We start from the raw sequence: 21,249 nt of genomic DNA on the forward strand, positions 1-21,249 counted from the left end.
CTTCCCCCACCCTTGCTTTTTCCTTTTGGAGAGAAACAACTCCCAGAAATAACTAGAGTCAGCTGTGAATTCTGAAGGAGAAGCCAAGAATATAAAACACATGTGGACAGATCTGACCCTCACTGGGAACATGGTGACACGGTCCCTTTTCCCCGCCCTGGACAGCCTGTTGTCAGCAGCACCTTTTAGAGACAGGAGCCAAGAAACTTTTAGACTCGGAGCCAAGGGACTGATTTTCCCTGCAGCTGCTCCTGAGAGTCAGACAGCCCTAGCAGAGGATGAGGCTGCACTTTCGCTATCCCTGCTCGGAGAGGATGGTGCCTGGATCCTGCTGACGAGACTCAGTGTTCCCACAGCACCCCTGTTGGGGTGGCTGCCCATGTTTGCATTGCTCAGTGTGGAGGGTTCTGTGCTCACCCACAACATTCAAACGTTGCTGAGTGACATAAACTTAAGCAAACAGATGGCACCCATTGCCTCTGAGGAAATTAAGTAGAGGCACCACAACAAGTTTTCTTGCTATATCGTGCTAGCTATGTCCATGGCATACATTGCTTCCACAGAAAATCCCAGTAACTTTTAGTTTTTAGCATGCTCCACTGCTCTTAGGTTTTTTCCACTCTTTGTCTTGTAATAACTCTAGCCTTAAGGCTTCTTGGGGGTCTGGGTTGCAATTTATGAATGTGAAACTTTTTAAATGTCACAAGAGTTCTTGCTCCTCCTGTCAACAGCTTGCCTTGCCAGAGGGCAACCATCTTTTTTCCCCAGAGGGAAAAAAGCGTTTAGTTCAGTTCCTGGGTACAATCCAGAGCACCATAGAAAAATCCAGTAACAGCATTTTGAAACCCCTTTTCAAAACTGTCACCATGTTTAGAAAGATCTATGGGCTGCAGAAAAAAACACCTTCTTATAAAGCTGGAAAACAAAACAGTGCCTCCAAGTCTAAACTGTCCTTGTCTGAACTGGACAGATTTCTGTGTTGTCTAATCAGTCAACAGATCTCTGGATCACATAAATCAAAGCTGTTCCTTACCCACAGTCCCTTCTGTCCAGGTCTGCCTGTGTTTGGGGCAGTGCATGTCATCCCTGTGGACTCACGCAGTGCTGGTTTCTCGGCTGTTTAGGTGACCTGGAAAGGCCCAGGGTGGCCTTGGACAGCCCGCGCTTCAAAGGACGAGAAGAGGCTTCAGATCTTTTCTCGGTCTCGGTGTTTATTAATTGTTTATCTAAAAGATTTTCTCTCAGCCCAACAGAGGTCTGCACAGCAGCCAGCCATGAGCACACTACGAGCCCCCGGGGCGGTCACTTATCTTTATACTCAAAATTACGTATACAATATTTATCAATTTTCCCCAATGCCTTTTACCCTTATTAACCAGTGCACTTTTAGTAATAACCAATCCCAAAGTGCCAACGTCACCACAGAAGATGGAGGCCAAGAAGAAGAAGAAGAAGAAGAAGAACAGGACACGCCCCAATTCCTCCATCTTACTTCTTTAGACCCCCCTGTACAGAAATCCTAAACCCTGTGTCTTACACTCTAATTAACTTATCCCTTCACCATTTACCCAGTGAAATCCTCCCATCCTCATACAGGTGTCGTCTCCTGTGTAGGATCAAAGCCCAGCCACCAGACACTTCTGGCAACATTCCAGGGCTCCCGAGCCCCCCAAGGGTGGTCTCGGTCACTCTGCACATCAGTCCTGAGGTGCTGAGATCCCACAACGCAGGTGATGGAGATGGGTGCATGTTGACTGGGAATTTGCTCTGTCAGAGGCTCCTGAAGGGCTCTCACTGCATTCAGCAAGGGACTTGCCTGTTGCAATGCACTTTAAAATTTCAGATTGCACTACTGAGCTAAAAATATCTGTGTGTTCTTCAGAAGTGAGATGTCTGGCTTCTCTCTTGGTGGCTGCTTGGATACTGGATAAGGGGCCAGTTGCCAGTTGCAAAATTTGGGTTTCTTCCTTCCCTCTGCGCTGCTCTTTAATTGTAATAATAGCAACTTTTTGTCCCTTTCAGATCTGCTCACTTTGAGTAAAGGGTAAAAGAATAATTTGTTGGAGTATTTTGTATTTATCAACTAGTTGCCAAGAGAATAAGGTTTGGCACAGCAGAGCTTGCCTTCAACTGTAGCAAATCAAACATGCTGCTTGTACCTTGTTTCAACCCTAACCATGCTGTCAAGTGTAATATTTCTTGTTTGTCCTGGCTGCACCAGAAATCTAGTTATATTCAGTCATACAGTCATAGAAGAGTACTAAATATATGCCAAATAAATTAATGTAATTTAAAATTACTTTCTAATTGCATATGGGAAGCAAAAAAATATAAGAACAAGTCTAGGGTAGTATCACTTTCATCAGAACAGTGTTTTCCTATGTTAGCTACTTGAAAATGCTGCTTATAAACCTTTTTAAAGATTAATTTTTTTGTGGTTTGTAGTACTTTGGTTTTTTTTGTTTTTATTTGTGAGATAATTCACAATAGTAATGCTGAAACACCTTAAATATTTCCCATATTTCATGCTTCTTTAGTTGTTCATACTGTGAATAAAAAGTCAGTTTTACATGAGTAATTCAAAAGTCTATCTAGTTAGTACTTCTAGGTTTTTGTTCCATTAAATATTATTGGGGGAGAAAGACTATAGGGTATTTACAAGCTTACTCTGAGAAGGTATTTTGGGTCAAAAAGTTGGATGAAATGGGTTTCCTTTGAGGAAATACAGGCTTATATGAGGCTTTATGGTAGCATAAGTTATATGCGCAGAAAAGAAGTGGGATATTTTGAAGCATTAAAAAGTGTAAATAAAATATAGGAAGAGGAAGACATAAATTAAGACAAATTATTAATATTAAGAGAAGATTATTACTTTCTTTGAATTACTTTGAACTATTAGGGGGAAAAGAGGGAAAACCAGGAAAAAAGTAGAAGTTTTGTGGCTTTACATTTTAATTAATTTACATTGTTCTTCTTCTGCACAGGCCAAGTATTGTTTTCTTCCTTTGTTTTGTTTGGGAGGTCAGTTTTACATGGTACAACTGAAGCTTTGTTACTTTAGAGCTGTGCAACTCTGTCACCATAAACAGCGTTGATGGACTAAAAAATAATGGCCAACAGTAAAACTTGCATTCCTATCTTATCCTGCTAAATGATAGGGAAGGGGACCATTTAGTTTAATTTATAGGAGATAATTATATAGCTGTAAAACATTGCTGCAGGCTTCTCTTTGTTTATATTGCATATTTAATGCTGAAATATATTTTTTAAATTAGAGCTGCAGTTGTTATCATGATCTGTTTTCTTGGCATTCTTAACTAGGAAAAATGGGCTACTTACAGAAGAAATGGACCAGTTTCAACAGACTTCAAATGACTTAGGGTAGACACGCCAAGCAAGAGTGTAAATAATAAAAAAGCAATTTATTAATTAAAAGTCATTACCTGATGATTACTTGACACCTTTTACAGAAGGTATTCTTAAATTATGTTTCTTAGCTGATGGGCAACGATGACAGCTTTGCCTTGAATACTGACCATCTGCAGTGGGGAGTTTAATTTTAATTCAAGGCAGGCCAATCACAGCAAGGTCTCTTATAGCTCTGGGAAATTGCATTAATTTCCAGATAAATAATAACCAGGTTTTAAAATAATTTTTCCCCTCCTCCTATGCTCCAACCTACTATTTAGCTGAAAACAAAAGTATCACTTCTCCTTTGAGAAAGATTGATTGCATCACATTCGTCAGTTCATTTCAGGAATAACATTAACTGAACCAATAAACAGGTAACAGGTCTTGGCCTCACCATTACAAAGCATTTGGTGGCGAGTTGGTGAGTCAAAGGCATGGCTCAGCCTGAAAAGACTGGTGATGGAAGGCAACAGACTCTTGGTAGTGACATGGGATTAAGAGGAATGCATGGGTGCTTGGTTATTCCCCTCAGAGCCCCAGCAGGAGATCATGCAGGGAGCTGCATGGTAGATGGAATGCACTGCCTTAGAGAGAGAGATGAGTTATTCCTGTGTAAAACACAGGAGAATTATCACACGGAGCCAGGCTAACTATCTGGATGTGCTTTTTAATATTTTAATTGTACATTCCTCTCCCCCTTAAAATACATCTAAATAATTCAATTTTTATGTTCATCCAAGTATGACAAACATTTCAGGCAAAGTGCCTGAAGAAAACTCAACAGGCAGTGTCCTTCTGAACTCTGAATCCCCCATTAGGAGCTGTACTAGGTGAAAGGTGCACTGTTCAACTTGGATTTCAGGGCAGCACTTGGACTCTACTCAGAAGCTACTGCTCTGTCATAACATCCACTAGGTAGGGAGATCCAGCTCTAGAAATAGCATGCTGTATCCAGGTGGAGTTCCATGAGTGAATGACTGCTGGGAGAACTTATAGGTTACTTTTCTGCTATATCCAGGATATGATCTGGAGGTCAAGGTGGAATGTGCTTGACAATGTGCCTTTGCAAGTGACTTTCACTAATAACATAAAAATCCAGGAGCTAAAATCCACAGAAATGGTCATACAGTGCAAATGGTGGTAACTCTTAATGCGTCTGTAGATCCCTGAAGGGGGACTCCACTCAAAATCCACAACATGTGGGACATCTGGCCTCTGTGGCCCCAGGAACAGATGTCTTCCTGCAGTACTAGCCTATGAAAAATTTCTGCTGGGCATTTGTCTCTCTGCAATAGTTGCCCATAGCCATGTACCTAGTTGCAGGAATTGGTTCAGATCAGCAGCATCAGCCCAGGCAAATATGTTTTCCTGTGGAAAAGCATTGCTGTGCTGCTGCCCAGCTTCACAAGCTACTTCTGGAGACCCTTCATCACTGCGGTAGCTGGATTTCATGCTTTGTAGCTCTGCTGTGGATAGGTAAGGTGGATGAAGATCACAGCAAGGTAGTGGTCCATTTCTGTAAAACAAGGGAGGGCTTAAATCTAGCAAGGGGTTAAAAAGTACTAGGTACATGTTTTAACAAACTAATTCCCAGAAAATCTTGATCCATATTGCAGCATTGCCTCTCAAAGCTCAAGTGCTTAAGCAGTTGTAACTTGCTGCTGTTCTGTCCACTTTAATGGATGGCTGAGGTGGAAGAGAGGTTAGTTTTACATCCTGGTGTAACAGGATTTTGTACATATTTATATATTTACATTTATAGTATTTATTTAAAGAAATAGCCATCTGCATTTTAAAATTCTCAAGGTCTCAAATAACAAAACTTTTATAATTTCCAAATTTATAACACTGACAATACAGCTAAGTTTGTTAGGAGAGGTACTGGAGTGAAAATGTAGTATTTCAAGATGTTGCACATGTTGCACAGAACTGCTAGCAGTGTCCCTTTAATGGTGCTAATTTAAATTCTTACTCTGTCATGTAGCACTAGAAGCTTTGTGTAGGTATGAAAAAAAGAAATATATATATATATATATATATATATATATATATATATATATATATATATATATATGCATACATAGTCACTTAGCTATGAAGGAATTTGTTCTGGTTTTGACTGGGATAGCTAATTTCTGTCACAGCAGCAATTACAGGGATGTGTTTCAGATTTGCACAGAAAGCAGCACTGACAACACAGAGATGCTCTAGTTACTGCTGGGCAGAGCTCACAATGTATATAGGTCTTTTCCTGCTTCTTGAATCAGCTCATCAGCAAGTATGCTGGGGGTAGATAAGGAGTTGGGAGGGGATCAGCTGTCCCAGTTGATCACAGGGATATTCTGGGATACATGGTATCATGCTCAGCATATAGAAGTGGGGGAGAAGTGAGAGAACATTCAGAGTGATAGTTTGCCTTCCCAAGTCACCATTAAGGTATGATGGAATTCTGCTTTCCTGGAGATGGCTGAACCCAAGCCTGTCCACTGCAAATAGGGAATGAATTCCTTGGTTTGCTTTGTGTCTGTGGCTTTTGCTTTATTAAACTGTTTTTATCTCCACTTATGAATCTTGTCACTTGACTCTTCTCTCCTCCCCAGCCCACTGATGGGGCAGTTAGGGAGAAGCTGTGTGGTCCTTCTTTGCTAGCAGAGGTTATACACAGTAACACATCTCCAAGCAGATCAGCAAAATGACAACCCTCACATTTCTTATTGGTTTTAACCTGAACTTAGGCAAGCATTATTAACGGGGTTATTAATAAGAAGGGACTTAACTCTTAAGTCTGTCTGAATTCTTCACCAAAAACAAATTTAAGACTAAGCTGAAATGCTCTGCTTAGAGAGGAGGTCCTATGGTTTGTATTACGTAGGGTGTTGGATCAATGTTTGTGTCACCCGTGTCAGCAGCTGCCTCCCTGAAGGTAAGAGTCCTGTGGGAACACTGTGGCCCAGTGCCCCAACCACCAACAGAGGTGCACAGGGCAGGCCTGCCACTCAAGCCCCTGATCTTCTCACAGGTCAAATGACATGCTGATCCTGAAGGACGATGACAAATCCATTTTGCGCAGCACACAGGACATGCTGCAGCACTGAAACCCTGCTGGCACACAGCAGAGACTCAACAACGCTGCACAGGGCACACATTTCCACATCTGCTTGCTTGCAATGGAACAGCAAAGGACATCTACATCCCAAGTCAACAAACTTCATGTCAAAGTTCTATCTGCAAACTAGACCTTTGAAGTGACTCCCCTCTTTCCTCCTATTCCCCCCAAATTTGTGTCACATCCTCAGGCAAAGGACCAGACACCTCAAAACAGGGTCACCGCAGCTGTAATGTGATACAGTCCTAAAAAGGCATTTCCCATCTGGGATCTGGCCCCATGAGCTCAGTGATGTAAATAAAAGAGACAGGATCCCTAAACTGGACTCCAATGGTACTCAGCAGTATAGCTCTAAAAACAGTTTTTCTGTTTTTTGAGAAAGCAATACATGTTTTCCTTCAGTAAGTTCCTGTATTATGTGATACTTGTGTTTTTTTTTTTTTCATTTTACACATAGATACAACATTTAAAACCTTTTTTTTTAAAAAAGTTTATTTTCCACAAGGAAGAGCAATAGGAAAAATTAAACTGTTCTCCACATATTGTTTTCTTAAAACAAGAGTCTACAAGGACATATTCAGCACCAAAACTAAAAACAAACAAAAAGAAAGTACAAACAGCCATAGAATATAATCTATAAAGCAAACATTTAATATTGCACTTTGTTTCTCTAATGTTTGGATTTTACTTACTTTTTCCTAATTCAGATCAGAATTCTCTATCAAATACTGGGTTTCAACTGTGAACCTGAAGTTTTATAATGCTGAGAACTGACCAATATTTGTGGGAGAGTAATGCCTCTGAGTAATTTAAACCGGAAGTCTTTATTTGATAACATTATACAATTTTTCATTCTGATCACAAAGGCTGAAATGCCAAGTCAATTACTATGATATTGGTAAATCCCACCTCATATGCAATTTTCCATTGTATTGCAGTAAGTACTTTAATGCTATGTATATCAGCAATTGTTCCCTAGTCTGTAAAAAGAACAAAAAAGGAAAAAAAAAGTAAAACCACCAAATGCCCTTTTATACCAACAATCCCATTAGCTTTAAAAATTGTCTGGTTGGAGAGGGTAGAGGGAAGGGACATCCACAAAATTGGCCTAGTAACATCATCCAATTTCCTTCTTGCCAATATTCCTGCTCAAAGCCCAAGCCTTTTAACTGAATCACTTAAAACGCGACTCATTTGTATTTTATCACCCTGTTGTCATTTTTGAAACATGAATGATCTTTCATGTTCTCATAAAGGCCACTTATGGAAAAGCCTATTTGTCGCATTTATGAAGCCTTAAAAACAAGGCAAAGGTTTTTAAAAATGAGCGCCATGCAGAAACACCAGCCTCCCCTCTCTGACTCTCTTCGGAGCTTTTTTATTGCACAGGGAGACAGGTATTTGATGGATTAGATCTTATTTGTTCAAATAGTCAAGACCAGAAGAGTGTCCCTTTGTCAGTGATCTGTGTTCCATGGCTTCTGAAGAGCAAAGTTGACTTTCATTGTACATCTCTAGCATGTAAGCGCTGGCATTTGTTAGCACAGGTAATGGCTCCATTGCCCTCTTTTTCCTGTGGCACACTTAAGGACAAGTGCTCTTTCCATACGGTTTCTTGCATTCTGCATGAATGCATGGTATAATTCAGTGTTCTGTTTGTTTTAAAGCTCTTCAGAGTGCCACAGAAGATGCAGTTATCAAAGCACTTCCAGCTAACTCATATTTAAGTATGGCTGGTAACACTGATCTTTCTCACTTTAATTACACTTCTAATCTTGTACAGTATCATAAACCCTGAAGGTAATACAAAGTGCACAAACTGAGCTCTTAGCATAAAAGAAGCTTTGCCCACAGTTTGAAATATACTTTCTTCTAGACTCATCACATATAGAATTTTTGGTGATTAAGTAGCTATATATAAAAATAAATTCACTTTCACTTCCTATCCCTACTACTTGAGATATTGATCTGTCTGTGAATCCAAACAGTGTATGACCACTTCCTTCTAATACTCTTTTGAGGAACAGCTGGTGTCTGCTGGTGCTGCTTTCATTTATGCCTTTTTTTTTAGAGCTTCACAACTTGAACATTTTTTTTTAAATGCAGAAAGAGAAATGGGAATGAGGAGGATTTTGTAACTTTTGTGTATGTCCTTATTCCAGATCTCCCTCTCAAGTTAAGAACAAAAAACAAAACACAAACACAAAAAAAAAAGAACTAACTCAACAGTGCAATGTAAAAAAACAAATAGCATTCCAACAGTTTGGCAAGTGATGAGTTCACCTGAGATTAAGTGATTTTTAGGCAGTCTGTAACAAAATGCTGCTTTGCGATAATAGTAGAAAGGCAACAAATTCTTAAAAGAAATCAAGAAAGTATACAATCTTGACAAAGTTTATTAGTTTCTTTCTCTTAACTCTTCACCCTCCCTCCCTATCCCCATATCTGTTGCTTATCTACTACAGTAGGCTGCAAAACATACAGCAAGGAGGATTGGCTTGAAGGCATTTGATGTTTGTAAAATAAATCCACAATAGGATCCAAGCTGAAGAGGTGATACATGATCAGCCTACTAGGACAATTCTGAGCATGTGCATATGTAGGTAAAGTCCAGGCTACATTAAATTAAAAAAAAAAGAAAAGTCAGTGCATTTGTCAAAGTCTCTTACTGTTGGGTTTTTTGTTTCTTTCTTTTTTGTCAAAGCTTTCTTTTGCTCCTTATTGTGCGGGCCACAAGACATAAGAAAGGGGTAACAACTGTCCAGCGTAAATGAGAAAAAGCTGTAGTGACACTGAACCGCACAAGGTAAGCAATAAGCATGTGCAAATTTCCAAATTGTAAGAGGAAGCCAAACCTCTCTTAATGTGGTTTGAGTGTTTGGACACACATGACTGTAGGTTAGTAAGGCTGCTCCTAGTATGTGCCAGTATTTAAGAGGGAGGGGGGAAAGCTCAGTTCTTCAAGCATGTGGAGCAGTCCTACAACGTTACTGTAGGCTTCAAAGCATGATCACAGGTTGTTTTCATTTATTCACCACACAGGCAAGAGCAAACCCACTTTCTCTGAAAGCGTGTCTCCACTATGATGCCTTGACCTTCAACATGGCAGGTACAATTCCAAACCCAAGTCAAGTCAGCTTCTTATGGATTCTTTCAACGAGAAGGGCAAGATGGTCTGTCGTCTGTGGGTTGATCTGGGTTTGGATCAATCTAAACAAAAGAGAAAAAAACACAACAACCTAAGGTATTTTTAGAACTGATTGCTAGAAAATAAATCAATCCAAACACCAACATTTTAAAGTCCAAGACAGTCAGAGATAAATGGTATTCCCAATCCAAAAGTTACTCAGGTAACTGAAGCATCTCTAAAAATTAGATTAAACTTTGAATTGAATATTACTAAGTACAGTGAAACACTTTAAACTGCATGTTGATGGTAGCTTAAGAATAAGCACAAACATGGAATAAGAAATCGTAAAAAATCGGCTAGTAGCACAAATATTCTAAATTATTTATTGCATAGTAAGAAGACAACTGGACTCAACACTTTAACAAGTAACTTTAAATACTAAATTGATTTTGGAAGACATTTGACTTAAAAAGGCACAAAATTATTAGTAAAAAGTTCTTCTATTTAATTTTTAAGTAATCAATCCTGAAAAAACCCATAAAATGTTTCAGAAGTTCATGTGTACCACACATTGCCTCCTCTTCTTTTCAACAAAAGGAAGGAGGTGAAGAACATGGTCTCTAACTTAGGTCTCCAAAACTCAATAGGAAATATAGTTTAAGTGGACATTACATAGTTTGGTCAGTTATTTTAAAAATACATTATTTAGAACAAAGGAAAAACTTACTTCTAAATATTTAGGGCACCTAAAATGAAAAGCCCCTGAGTTGTATTCTAGGCTTATGATATAGAAAAGACACAAAAAACAGGCCACTCACTCACTAGCAGATTAAGTGCTTCAAGAGGAAAAGAAACAATCACGAGTGGGTGGATCCAGGCAAGATTTAGCCAAAGGGCACTATTTTATTTTGTCCTATACCACTGCTTTGAAAAATATGAACATGGCTTTTGAAGCCTGAACTTGTGTCCCAGTTATTGAGTGACTTTCACAGAACTTAACTTGCAGACAGAAATGTTTGAACTGTGCATTTAGAGAAACCTAAGCCAGAAAGAGCACCTCTGTATCCTGTCTGCATGGAAATTCTGAAAGTAATACATACAAAGAGCTAAAAATACAGAGTACTTTTAGAGAGTAGAGGTGAAAAACAGTTTGTTGTGCATCTGTAGACTCAGAACATTGGTATTCACTAATGTCATGTATTACATATATAATGCAATATAACTTTAATAAGTTGCTGAGAGAGCGCAAAACAATTTCAGAATCTCTATGAAACATTAAAATAGTGAAGAAACCTGGAAAATTTTTTATGCAATTTACCTGCACTTTGCTAAAACTAAGTTACATTTCATATTTTTGCTTATTTGTCCTAGTTTTCTTAAAGTAGAAACAGTTTCTTACATTTATTCCACATGACAGAACTCAAAGCAACAGCACATTCATAATTATATTTTGAGGTACCTACTTCTGAATAGAGGGGTGGAGGCAGAAAACGGAACTCCTGGATGTATGCAAACAGTGGTCCTGGAAGCGCTCTCTCAAAGTCATCGCAAACACCCAAGGGTGCAAGGCTGGACTGCCGCTGCTCCTCCGTCACCACTTCTGCATAGCTGGGAGGGGCTGCACGGAAAAGGCACACGCGGTTCGAACAACAAGTTCTTACGCACGTCAAAACACGTAACATGATAAATATTAAACTTTTATACTGTAAAATGCACCAGCATTTAGATAAATTACTTCCGTGATTTTTACACAGTTATTGAACATGAAAAAGAGGGTAGACTGCTGTGGTTTGTTTTACAGCTATGCTCAAATCCAACAGCAGACTGACCATTGCTCATTGTGGCTTAATTATCACCTTCAGATTTAAAGCATACTCAGAACACTGAATTTCTGTTCCAGGCAGGAATGACAGAACATTGCATTTCTCTGGATTCCATCATCAGTCTGGGATCTGTACATTAAAACTCCATATGTTTATATGCAAAAAGAGAGAAGCTACAGAGCTTCTCCTTCAACAAAAGATATTCCCACTGAAATGGATTACATTATCCTTTCACAATGTTTTGGCTACTAATAAAGATCACCTTAACTGCTATTCTGACAGGTTACACTGACTTACAACCAAGGATACAGCCGGGATACTGGAGGCAGAATTAATTCTGCCCAGGTACAATGGCACTCTGTGCCTTCACTTGTACCAGCTTCCAAGCAGCTGAATTCCACTTCTTGCACATCTGAGAGAAGAAGGCAAAGAGGGGAACTCCATTCTTCTACACAGAGCAAGCAGGTAGCAAGGAAGCATCCACAAAGGACCTTCTATGGACCTTATTATGAAGAACATAGTTTTTGTCTGTTTGCATGACAGCAATGAATAAAGCACATAAAAATCAAAACAGACTTGCTTTGTCAGGTTACCTTCTGGTCTTTCAGGCAGTGTCAGACCAAGCCAATTCATGTTCATGCTACACTGGCTGCTTACACTTGATGTTCTGCTACCAAAGGGGTGTAGAGGAATGGTGCCAATGACCAGTGGTAAGTTAAGGAATAAATCCATGGCGCCAGGAATATCCACATATACCTAAAGAACAACATAAAAATGAAAGATTAAAAATAGGTTTGTATAAGCACTTCCAAATTATTAGACTAAAATCTCCAGCCATGTAATTTTTCACAAGTGGCTGAAATTTCATTTTCTTTCATTTTAAAGTCAATGTCCCTATGGAGACAAACAGCCCTCCAAGACAAAGGCAGTTCTATACTCTTAACACAAGTCCTCACATGGAAATGTCACACACTTGTAACACATTTCCTTAGAATATGCAAGATTTAAACTGAATTTACTCACAGAATTCCTATTAGGACACCTAATGCTAGGCTATGTACTTGTTTTGTAACTAGTTAGCAGTTCACAATGCTTTGTTAACAATTTGCAAGGAATCATGGAAACTACTCTTGCTCCAATTAAACAATCCAACATACCATCAGTGAATACTCCACACGGATTATACTACAGTCAAGAATTGAAGGAGAAACAGGTGGAATTTTCAACTGTTTGCCATTCCAAGTTTCTGTTTTGCCAGATGACAAGGATTCCCCACGCAGGCTAGCAACAAGCTGCTTGACTTCCTTCATTTTCCCTTTGGCATAAAATGCCTGTGTTTGGTAAATGGCTGCCTTTGGCACCACCACACGGGAAGAGCAGTTCTCAATCTCAGCAAAGATCTGAATTGATTCACCTGAAAAAAGCAACATTTCATTTTTTCTATGTATTTGAAAGGCAACTGAAACAAGCTGGCACATACTGTGAACTGTTATAAGGCAGTGGATGCTGCTAGCAATGCTCCACACTTTGAACAATATCCACTGATGCTAGCAGGAGTAAGGTCACCATGAAGTAAACCTAACAGAAAAATGCACAGGCCAATAAAAGCAATGTCCTTTAACAATATGGAGACAGAGCAAGCAAACAAAATCAGTCATTTAAAATACCAAGACAGATGAAAGAAAACCAAAATGGCAAGAATAGTTTAAGTATTTCTTTTATATATAACAGCAGCTAAGCACACACTGTCATTTTAAAAGGGAAGGAAAAACATTTCCTATAATTACTTCTGTTACGTACCTGGGGTGTAGCCCTTCCTTTCAATTTTGGCACTTAAGGATATTGGGCCTGAGGTACAAAACCAACAACAGAGAGTTTTTTCTTTTGTGCCTGCTTGGGGTGACTGCAAGAAAAGAACATTTTCCATTTAATAGAGTGCTCCACGAATCTTTTAATCTGTCTAATCAACACAGAAAATATTTATTATATACATTCTATGCATTTTGATAAGCATATCTAGTTTTATTTAGAGGGGAAAACCTCAAGCAAACTGCACCATGCAAACTATAAGCTTTAGTCTAATTCCATACTCATCAACACTGCTTTTTTGCTACACTTCATACTGCAGTTACACTTAAAACAAGTTTTTATACATAAATAAATTTAGCACAGCTTAAGAAAGGCTTTTAAGTCTACATATCCCACCATATTGCTGAAGAGCTTTTAATTTACCAGTAAACTAAAATGTCTATCTCTATGCAGTATAGTATTTCAGAAACAGTAACTAAGGTACAGTACAGTAACCTTGACTCCTGCTATCTCCTGTTTCAAAATGATCCCATTTCATCTGTATTAAACAGACTTTGGTATTTTACATGACACCAGGATTTAGGACTTGATCCAAAGCCCAATAAAGTCAAATGAGAGTCTTTTGATTTTAATGGAATTTGTGCGAGACCAACATCTTCATGCAAATCTGATTTTTCACCCATACACACAAGAAACCTATTTCAATGGATTTTGAGAATTTTTTCCCCTCTCCATGGGGGGTGAATTTGAAGAAGGGTGGTGGAGAATGGAATTTTAGGTCTGATTGAACTCAAATCCTCATTGAAAGGAATTGTGACATTGAAATTGTTTTAATGAAATGATACTTCAGAAAAAGATTATAGAGCATTGTGATAATTTCTCCCCATTGGTAGAAAACGATCCATATGAAAATGATCAATTATGCACACCAGTACATTATTTACTTTGCATTTTTAAGTTTGCAGTCTGTCACACTAATTCTTTTAAGTGTCACTGTTTTTACTTCAGAATCAAAGAAGAACAGTTCTCAAAATTTTCCTTTTTACTCACACTTAACAATTTAGTATTAATTTAATCTGACAAAAACATTTTACATATCTTAAAAGTAAAGCAACTCCAAGTACAGGAAAACACAGCTTTCAAAATGGAAGAACTTACAGAGTTGCAGAACTAATGTAATACTTAAAAGATTGCCTGTAACTAAGTATCAAGTAAGTATCAGGTAATGTATTAGGTAAAATTAGATATGAATATTGTTTCAGTTATTAAACTTCATTATTTTTTTATGCCAGAAATAAAAAATGAATAATTCTGTCAATTCTTACCAGTAATGAAGGAGTGTTGATATCTATATGTTCAAAGACTGTAAATTCCTTCTTTAATTTTACTGGTAGAAACCAAGGCCTATGCAATTCGGCTTTCACCCAATAGCGCACACTGCCATGTCTGCCTTCGAATGAGGTAGCAAGTGGTCTGTGCAGGACACAAAGGTCAAAACTGAGTAAAGTCTTTCTGTCTAATAATGATACAATTGATCAAGTCAGTGATTAGTAGTATATAGAACTGCATTTTTAATGCACTGTAGTACTTAATGCAGAGTATCTCAGAAAAATTCAATAATTAAAGATGGGAGAAAAAATCATCTCCAATTTATCCTACTGTAGTTTTTCATAGATTTTAGGAATCAATTAGAGAATTGTACTAGAAAAATGCCAGGAGAGCACAGATTTTCTTTAAGCTTAAGAGGCCACTTCCACATCTGAGGTAAAGTATGCCCTTTTGACTACCAATTTAGTATTACCATTAGCACCAACCACTTATAGTTTTGGATGTCGCCATTGTGTATATTTACTTGGTCAGTAGCTCAACATCAGGTTAATTTTAGCTGCAACTCAGCACTTCCATAGTTAGGTTCACCTTAAGCAGAGTAAATATTACAACATGGAGTTCTGAAGAGAGGCTATTTTGAGCACCTTCTAATCTTTCTCTACCCTGATGAGACAGCTTAAAACATTTATAATACTTAAGAATGCACACATATAGCCATATATGTATTTATATACACACACACATATAAAATCATGAAGACTACTCTGAAATTTGTCAAAAGAAGGAAGCCTATTTAGAAGCTGGAAGAAGGATGATGCAGGTAGTATTTCCAGATCTGTGAACACTGCCTTTTTTACTGTAGTACCATAAAGTATCTTTAAAGTACAATTATTTCAAATTAACAGTAGTTTTTGTAGCTTATTCCCTTTATTTTTGTATTTTTTAATAAATGATTTAGAAATTTTTTGTATTTCACTATGTTCTGAATACATACTTATATATACATTAAAATAAAGTATTTGTAACATTTTCATATTTTCCACAGAGAGTAATACTAGCCATGCTAGTGCTTAACTAGAATTATTCTTTCAGTTACAGGTTTGACTTCACTATTTGCACATTTGAAATGTTTAGTTTTTTCCCCTAATAATGCAATTAGAACTTCAGTTTTTCATTCTGTCCCATATTTTGTAAGGGAAAAATCAGTAAGGATGATGCACATCTTTCCACTGTTGCTCTGAAGTTCAAGTCAGTTTTAGAAATATTTTATATTTCTATAACACAAAATAGCAAGTAAGTAGGCAGTGTCAAAGTTCAGGCTTTTAATATCAGTCTTTGTTTTTCCAGTATTATTAAAAACTGGCTTAACAGCTATTCTCTCATGGCACTTAGAAAGAACCAATGATTTGACCAATGCCTGCTATCTGGCTGTTTCACTTCAAGCTAAGCTTTGCATGTTCATGTTTTTAATGTTTTGGGTATGGGATTTTTTGTTGTTTTTTTTTTTTTTTTTTTTTAATGCCCCTTTAAATTCAAGAGAAAATCAGTACTACTGGCCTTACTGTTGAGATTTTTACAAAATGCTAAATTGTCTTTAAAAATCTCCATGTTTACAGGTGTTTCCAGAAAATCTTACTGAAACTATGTAGAAGTCCTGTGGCATTCACTTTGAAAATGTAGAAGTGTTTGCCACCTGCACATTTTGCTAAAACAAGCACCTCTAATAAACAACCTTAATATTAGGCAGTGAGCTTATTCACATAAAACTGCCAATTTTTCAGCAACTTTAAAGTTTTTAATTTAATTTAATTAAACTTGCCTTTTACAGCAAAAGACTCATTTTTTATCCATACTCATACTCCCCCTTTTCCTGCGTATCTGATTTTACTGGAACTTGTATTTTTATCTCATTTCCATATTTCCAGCTCTTATTATGTCCAATCTTACATCCACAGTGCCTACCTTACATATTTCAGACAGGAGTGGGGCAGCAATTTTTATCTTACCAGGACAAACTTCTGCTCTTACTCTTGCTTTGCCTTTGTTTTCTAAACCAAATGGGATTTGGTAGGAAAATTCTTCTTACTCTAACCACTCATTCTTAAGTTTGTTTCTACCCAGGCTTACTGCATAAATAGCCACCCTGGGTACTTACATCTGATTAAGAACAACCTCCTCTTTTGTTGAAATCTAAGTAAACTAGCCAGTGTTCCAGACTTGAGACCAAACAAGGCTCAATTCCACTGTGATCTTATCTCTAGTTCTGCTGGTCTGCATAACTCCAGTAAATGGTTGAGTTAGAAGGTATTTCAGCCACTCTGCAGGACTTCAGTAACAGTTCAAGTTCCTCTCCCTCCTCTTGGGAAGGGGAAATAGACTGGAATATCTAGTCCATCAGTAACACTTGGTAAAAAGAAAGAGAGCAACTGGGCAGCAGTGAGCTCCTTTTTTATGGAAATTTTTTTTTAAAAAAGGATGGGTATATCAGTGTAAAAGCAACCTCTTCAGTTTAATGAGATTATGTTCTCTACTGCATGTTACAAGCACAATTCTTACTACCATTGAAAAGGTTTCCCCTCCACCCACAGCAGGAGTTTTGGTCAGGTGGGTGGGCAGCAGAGCCCTGTGTGGAGGAGGACTCTGAGGGGGTACTTACGTCTGTGGAAGATGGAAGCTGAATGCATATTCATGCCTTCCTGAATGGATGGTGTGAAGGCCTTCCTCTGAATTGTCATCATCTAAAAGAGAAAAAACCAACATGCTAATCCTGCTGCACACGGTATACCTGGTGTAGGCTTTTCTTCCAGAAAAAAGCAGTTTCCTCACACATTACAAGACCTGAACAATGTGATGTCCCGGGAACAAGGGTCTCCCAGTCCATTACTTATTAACTGCTGGAATTCAGGGCCAACTCTGACTGACAGAAAGGTAGGCAAGACTGCAGGCCTTAGAGAGAACCTTAGAGGTTAATGTTTTAATATAATCTTGACTCTGAATAGTGACACAGTTTCAACTGCTGCCATTTCAAGGCCTCCATTCAAGGTCCGTAGAGGAAATCATGCTGCTTTTCCACTGCAGTTGCTAGTCAGAATGAACCAGAGCTGGCTTTCACCAGTATTAACAGTACCAAGTCCGCTACTTAAGATTAAATTTAGAAATTCAGGTTCTTTATATCTCCTGCCTGGCAACAGTGTCCCCACATTAATCACACACACAAAAAAAAAAAAACCGTGCGAGAAAGGAGCAAGAGCATACGAGCAACACCCAGAAAGTACCCGACAGATTCAGGGGCATAGGAAATGGCAAGTTGCCCAACTAATGCTATCTAGAGCTAAACCTTTCATTTCTTTAATAGATTAACTTGATCTTGCTCAGACAGAGCATAGATACTTTCTGGTTTTATGCCAGGAATGCTAATCCTTGTTTATGGTCACGATTATTTGTACAGCTTCAAATGCCACAAGAAAATTGTAGTTCATTCTGACATCAAACCAGAAAAACGCTGACTTGATTAAAATAAAAGTCGAGTGAAAAATTGCTGGTCACCTCGCAGTCAAAAACGTCTGGAATTATAAAAGGGGTTATAGAGAGATAAAGTGAAAGGGAACAGCTTATGCGTGACTCGCTGAAGCATTAATGGAGGCATGCAGAAGGGTTCTAAGTTTCTATTGTCCTATAGAAGAGCTGATGCTCTACTTCCTACAGTGTAAATACCGAAATTTTAAAAACAAATTAACAAAACAAGCAAAAAAAGAAAAAAAAAAAACAAAAAAAAAACCAAACACCCTCCTAGCAGCAAGATGCGGAAATAAATACACCTTCAGGACGCAACATTTTCCGTGGGTCAGGAAAATGTGATGAAAAAGCGAGACAATGCGTCGGAGTGAGGGTGGGCTTCTACACTGTCGCTTTGCGTTAGGGTTTTTTTTCAATAACTATTTCTTCTATTTGATTTATTTATTTTTAGTTTAATTCTGTTCCGAGGAGGGGAGCGCCGCTGTCGGCGATGGCTGCGCCGCTCTGGGCCCGGCCCCCCCTTCCTGCCAGCTCAGCAGTCCCGCCGCGCCGCGGTAAACAAGTGCTGAGCTGTCAATCAGCGCGGGCTGGAGCAGGAGCCGACCGGCCTGAACCGGCGCGCGCGGAGCGCCGCCAGCTCCGCCGCTCTCCCTCACACGCTGCGTGCGCTGCGCCCGCCGGCTCCGCACCGAGGGCGGACCCTTCCGCCACCCGCGCCGGGCCTAGACCCCTCAGGTGATGGGACCGGCGACGGGAGGCGGCAAGGACGAGACTGAGGGCAGCGCATCCCCCTGCCCTCTCTCTCTGAGGTGCTTTGCACCGAGCCAGCGCCTCGGGGAGAGGCCCCTGCCCGCCGGGGGCAGGCAGCGAAACCTGCTCCCTCACCCCCGCCAATCAGCGGCGGGCATCGCCTTAGCAACAGGGCAACAAACCACGGCCGGCCAATCAGGGGGCGGCGGGGGGCGCGGCCGGGCCGTGGGTCTGCGCTCGGGGCACTCATTGAAAGGTGGCCGCCGGCAGCGGCTCCGCGGGGCCCCCTGTCCCACCCGCTCCCACGCGTGCTCCCCCCAACACGGGAGGGTCCTGCTGCAGACTCCCATCCACGAGCTCTGGGAACCCGCCGTCCAGAGGTGCGGAAAGTTATGCTCGGGCGAGTGATTCCTGAGGCGGTGGCAGGAGATGGGTGGGAGCCGCAAGTCACCTCGTTAGCGCGGTATGCGCGATACCTGAAGCAAATAAAAAAAGTCCCGAGTTCTGCTACAGCTTTGAGCTCGGGTATACTGTATGAAGGGCTCGGTGCCGCCCGGAGTTGTTCAAAAATTACATTCATTTTTTTTTTCCGGAAAGAACGAGAAACATCGCATTGCTGCAGAGTATACGATGCATATTCAGGGGAAAAAAAAAAAAAAAAAAGGCGACAAGCAGCACAAAAAATTACATAACCGGTTTTTAACATTATTTTCTTGCGCTGGGGAATTAAGTCATCGCCACCACCTGACGCGTGCGGCCAATCTGCGCGGAGCGGGCGGCCCACCCCCCTCCTCCAAAGCCGGTCCCAAACAGGATTGAACCGCTTCGAACAAAGGCTGCGAAGTTCGGAGGAAAAAGAAATAAAAAAACACAGACAACCCTGAGGCCCAGCGCTTCCACGCCCCCGGCGAAGGGGTCCGCACTTGGTGGGGACACCAGGGTGGCTCGAGTGGGAAGTGGGGAGCAGGAGGTCCTCATCTCCCCAGTTTTGGGAGAGGTGCTTCCATTACGCAACACCACTCCCCCCTCTCTCTCTCCTCCCCCTCCTTTTGCTCCTCATCAAGGGCTTTTCGGACACATCCTTACATCGCCGTAACCCCCACTACCGAGCGGCGTGTAGGGGCATCCCGAGGAAATGAAAGCTTTTTACCAGGGCGAGGGCAATACTGAAATGAGGAAAAAATTACACGTGGGGTGGTGATATGTCAAAATAAGCCAGGGAGACTCTTTTATCTGCCAGTAATCAGCCATCCTGAAAAAATCATTGTATTATCACCCCAACAGCATCGGCAGAACCCCGCACGTGTCAAAAAGGATGGTTTTTATGCTTTCACTGTGTTTCAACTTGGATTCTGCCAATAAAGTCCGCTGCCCATCAGGCTGTGATTTTACAGCTGTTTTTCCCCATGGTACGGCATATCCTACTAATTATCACCAGGGGAAAAAAAACTAAAACACTCAAGAAACCCCATTTATTAATATATGGCCGTATTGAAGGGCAAGAGAGTTCTCCTGGTTGCAGGTACTTTGCAAATGCATCTCCTATACGTAACTCCATCGCCAAGATACGACCCTGGGCATGTCCTGCTCTCCAAAGCACCCGTTAAAAGACAGGGCTAAACCGGGGTGACACAAAGATACATGCTTTTTTTCCATTAAAAAATAAAGCATCGCAGCCCTTACCTCTCTCGTGGCCGATGAGGATGTCCTTATGGTTGAAATATTCCACTTCTTCGGTGTAGTTCTGTGTATAGGCAGTGTTGGATCCAGCATTCCTCGATTCAGTCCAACGTACTTTAGCGTGCCCCCTTGCATGGATTTTAAGGGATTTCACTCTAATTTCCCCAGTTACTTCTAGACTGACCTTTCCTGAGACTGTATCCCCGCTAGAGTACACAGGGACATTGCTGTCATTCAGACAGTCAAAGCTTATCGTCAGACTCTTCACCTTCCCCAGCACCATGGTTTTATAGCAAAGTGTACAAAAATAGACTGTAAGAAAAAAAAAATAAAGGGAAGGGGGAAGCCAAAAACAACCAACCCCGAGCCCCTGGGGCGCAGGGGTGCGGCGGCGCCGACCCTACAGGCGGCTCATGGGGGCGGCGGGGAGCCCCGGCCCCGGCGCGGGCGGCGCTGGTGCCGACACGGCGTCTCGCCACAAAGGCGCTGCCGTGCCGCCGCCGGCCCCGCCTTATAAGGCGGGTGACAAACAAGCGCGGGCGCGCATGCGCCGCCCCGCCCCGTTGGGGCAGCTCCGACCCCGCGGCGCCGCCGCTGACTCCGGGAAGCGCCGCTCCTCGGGCGCGCGGAGTGGGACGTGCGCGCGCCGCCGCTCCTCGGGCGCGCGCCGCAGGTGAACGCCGCGTTGGTGCGGT

At 40.7% G+C, this 21,249-nt stretch overlaps 1 protein-coding gene and 1 long non-coding RNA gene across 2 annotated transcripts in view; one reads left to right on the top strand and one right to left on the bottom strand.

Moving 5' to 3' along the window:
* Nucleotides 1-9,315, top strand: part of LOC132086303 (uncharacterized) — a 28,460-nt gene extending 19,145 nt beyond the window's left edge. Inside the window, exon 3 of the long non-coding RNA XR_009420403.1 lies at nucleotides 9,222-9,315. This is a non-coding gene — a long non-coding RNA (uncharacterized LOC132086303). The remainder of the gene's footprint in view (nucleotides 1-9,221) is intronic.
* Nucleotides 6,943-21,024, bottom strand: ARRDC3 (arrestin domain containing 3). The gene is made up of 8 exons (XM_059491856.1): nucleotides 20,558-21,024; nucleotides 17,265-17,346; nucleotides 14,605-14,752; nucleotides 13,271-13,373; nucleotides 12,628-12,884; nucleotides 12,064-12,226; nucleotides 11,111-11,265; nucleotides 6,943-9,727 (listed from the first exon to the last, which is right to left on the bottom strand). The coding sequence occupies exons 1-8, from the start codon at nucleotides 20,835-20,837 to the stop codon at nucleotides 9,671-9,673; spliced, it is 1,245 nt and encodes a 414-aa protein (XP_059347839.1). The 5' UTR covers nucleotides 20,838-21,024; the 3' UTR covers nucleotides 6,943-9,670.
* Nucleotides 21,025-21,249: the final 225 nt, after the last annotated feature.

The sequence above is a fragment of the Ammospiza nelsoni genome, chromosome Z (genome assembly GCF_027579445.1).
Source record: "Ammospiza nelsoni isolate bAmmNel1 chromosome Z, bAmmNel1.pri, whole genome shotgun sequence".
NCBI lineage: Eukaryota > Metazoa > Chordata > Aves > Passeriformes > Passerellidae > Ammospiza > Ammospiza nelsoni.

Coding starts and splice junctions, on each gene's coding strand:
- ARRDC3 (XM_059491856.1), bottom strand. CDS start 20,837: ATGGTGCTGGGGAAGGTGAAGAGTCTGACGATAAGCTTTGACTGTCTG. Junction 14,753..17,264: donor AGCTTCCATCTTCCACAGAC/GTAAGTACCCCC, acceptor TGTCCTGCACAG/ACCACTTGCTACCTCATTCG. Junction 12,885..13,270: donor AAGGAAGGGCTACACCCCAG/GTACGTAACAGA, acceptor TGCTTTTTTCAG/GTGAATCAATTCAGATCTTT.